Source organism: Oncorhynchus gorbuscha, linkage group LG21 (genome assembly GCF_021184085.1).
Source record: "Oncorhynchus gorbuscha isolate QuinsamMale2020 ecotype Even-year linkage group LG21, OgorEven_v1.0, whole genome shotgun sequence".
Lineage (NCBI taxonomy): Eukaryota > Metazoa > Chordata > Actinopteri > Salmoniformes > Salmonidae > Oncorhynchus > Oncorhynchus gorbuscha.
In genome coordinates this window covers 14248675-14251713 of record NC_060193.1, presented here as the reverse complement: position 1 = coordinate 14251713, position 3039 = coordinate 14248675, and the positions used below count along the sequence as shown (strand labels likewise).

Below are 3039 nucleotides of genomic sequence, written 5' to 3'. Positions count from 1 at the left end.
TGTACAGAAGTCAATAGTGCACACACACAAACCCACAGACAGACTTACACAGAGAGATAGACAGAGAGACAGACACACAGCTGTCTCCAATACTGCATACTGTTTTGATGTTTGTGGCTTCCTGGCTATGGTAAGAATAGCCACTTTCCAGCCTGCCATCGGTAGAGGGGGAGAACTTGTTGTAACAGAGATCACAATAGAAGGACAGTGTCCAATGTGTCTCTCTCTCTCTGTCTCCCTGTCCCATTCTCTCTCTCCTACTCGTCTCTAAAGAGATAGAATTGTGGTCTCAGTTCCATGTAGGGGGTGTCCGTAAACACAGCTCTAGGATCAGAAATAGAACTGACAGACTAAAGGAAGGTAACCACACATTCATGCTCTTATGTACATTATTTACTAATAGTTTACTAGTTTTGGCAGCAAGAGGCTAGCATGGTCATAGATCTGTGTGTGCTATCGTTCCACTCTTTGCCACTCCTTGTCATGCCAAACTAAGGCTAGCAAGATGCCTCTGTGACCCTCATGACCTGGGCTGTTTTCATCCTGTTTTTTTCTCTGATAAAGAACCAGAATTGACTAACGTTCATCCTCACTCTCTCCCCCTCCTTCCACCAGACCATGTCGGAGTACAGCTCTTTGCTCAGCGACCTGTCTGAAAACATCACCAATGAGGACTTGGACCAGCTGAAGTCTGCCTGCAAGGAGGACATCACAGAGGACCAGAGCAACACCATCACCTCCTCCAAGGAGTGGTTCAACTACCTGGAGGAGAACCAAAAGCTGGCACAGGGTGAGGGAGACATTTCCAGGTTTCCCAGCTCAGCATTTGGGAAGGGAGAGGAAGGGAGGGAAGGATGGATGGATGGAGGAGGGGAGTGGAGAGTGATTTAATTACCTGGCGAAGAATGACAAACTGGCACAAGGGAGAAAGAGAGAGAGGGAGAGGAGGGAGCAGGAGGAAGGAGGCTGCAAATGAGCACAGATCTTATAACGCACGTTGAAGAAAGTCAAAAAATGTATTCACGCTGCCATGTTACAGTGAGGTTTACTGTATTTTTGCAAAGATCTGTGCTCTTTTGCACCTTAAAAATGTCCTATGTTTCCCTCGCAGATAACCTGTCGTACATTGAGCACATCTTTGAGATCTCACGGCGACCAGACCTGCTGACCCGTGTCATCGAGTACCGCACCACTGTTCTAAAGATCTCTGAGGACGATGAGATCGACACCAAGCTCACACGCATCCCCTCCGCCAAGAAATACAAAGGTCACTTTACTATACCTCTTTTTTCTGTTTCTAACATTCTGGCTCTTTTTTTGCATTTCTTCTTCCTTATTCCTCTTGCCTTATCTTTCTCACTCCACTTTTTGTTTTTTCTCACTTTCTCTCCCTCTTCTCTCCACTTTTTCCTTATCTTTTCTGTATTTCTCTGAGCTCTCTTTCCTAATCTGTCTCAAACTGTAAACTGTATTTCTCTGAGCTCTCTTTCCTAATCTGTCTCAAGTTATAAACTGTATTTCTCTGAGCTCTCTTTCCTAATCTGTCTCAAGTTATAAACTGTATTTCTGAGCTCTCTTTCCTAATCTGTCTCAAACTGTAAACTGTATTTCTCTGAGCTCTCTTTCCTAATCTGTCTCAAACTGTAAACTGTATTTCTCTGAGCTCTCTTTCCTAATCGGTCTCAAACTATAAACTGTATTTCTCTGAGCTCTGTCTTCTTTAGTCCTTCCTCGAGGCGTTCCTCTCAATTAAGCTCAAATTTCTAAATCCTTTCTTTCTTATTTGACTTTTTCTTCATTTATTTTCAGTCATTTTCTCACGTCTGTTGCAGCAGTTTACTGAGACCTCTCTCTCTCTCTCTCTCTCTCTCTCTCTCTCTAGATATCATTCGCCAACCCTCTGAAGATGAGATCATCAAGCTGGCTCCTCCCCCTAAAAAAGTGTGAGGTCTACACCTCTGACCTTTGCACTTTGACCCCTGGCACTCCAACCATCTCGACCCCCTCCCGCCTCCCCCCAGTTCTACTAACACAAACCATTTTACACAGAGACCCTAGCAACACCTCTCCAATCAACCAATCAGATCGCCATGATGCTTCTCCGCCCCTTTATCCAAGGCTAAGGAAGAGCTGAAGATGAAGGATGAAGAGAATGAATCCCCCTTGTTAAGAGATGTGTTGGTCAGTTTAGAGCTTGTGTACATACCTGTACTTGTAACACTGTTTTAAGAAAATGTGTGTGTGTCTGAATGCATGTGCGTGTGCGTGTGTGTGTGTGTGTCTGAATGCATGTCCGTGTGTATGTGTGTGTCTGAATGCATGTCCGTGTGTATGTGTGTGTCTGAATGCATGTCCGTGTGTGTGTGTGTGTGTCTGAATGCATGTCCGTGTGTGTGTGTGTGTGTGTGTCTGAATGTATGTCCGTGTGTGTGTGTGTGTGTGTGTCTGAATGTATGTCCGTGTGTGTGTGTGTGTGTGTGTCTGAATGCGTGTCCGTGTGTGTGTGTGTGTGTGTGCGTGTCCGTGTGTGTCCGTGTGTGTGTGTGTGTGTGTGTGTGTGTGTGTGTGTGTGTGTGTGTGTGTGTGTGTGTGTGTGTGTGTGTGTGTGTCCGTGTGTGTGTCCGTGTGTGTGTCCGTGTGTGTGTGTGTGTCCGTGTGTGTGTCCGTGTGTGTGTGTGTGTGTGTGTCCGTGTGTGTGTGTGTGTGTGTGTGTGTGTGTGTGTGTGTGTGTGTGTGTGTGTGTGTCCGTGTGTGTGTGTGTGTGTGTGTGTGTGTGTGTGTGTGTGTGTGTGTGTGTGTGTGTGTGTGTGTGTGTGTGTGTGTGTGTGTGTGTGTGTGTGTGTGTGTCTGAAAGCGTGTGTGTGTGTGTGTGTGTGTCTGAAAGCGTGTGAGCGTGTATGTGTGTGTCTGAATGCGTGTGAGCGTGTGTATGTGTGTGTGTGTGTGTATGTGTGTGTCTGAATGCGTGTGCGTGTGTATGTGTGTGTCTGAATGCGTGTGCGCGTGTGTGTGAGTTTAAACATATCTCTTTGCGTTTGT

At 46.1% G+C, this 3039-nt stretch overlaps 1 protein-coding gene across 1 annotated transcript in view; it reads left to right on the top strand.

Moving 5' to 3' along the window:
• Positions 1-2023, top strand: part of LOC124007798 (astrocytic phosphoprotein PEA-15-like) — a 60130-nt gene extending 58107 nt beyond the window's left edge. Inside the window, exons 2-4 of the mRNA XM_046318569.1 lie at positions 616-790; positions 1112-1267; positions 1883-2023. Of these exons, the coding sequence (XP_046174525.1) occupies positions 619-790; positions 1112-1267; positions 1883-1947 (393 nt within the window). The 5' untranslated portion in view covers positions 616-618 and the 3' untranslated portion in view covers positions 1948-2023. The remainder of the gene's footprint in view (positions 1-615; positions 791-1111; positions 1268-1882) is intronic.
• The last annotated feature ends 1016 nt before the right edge of the window (positions 2024-3039 follow it).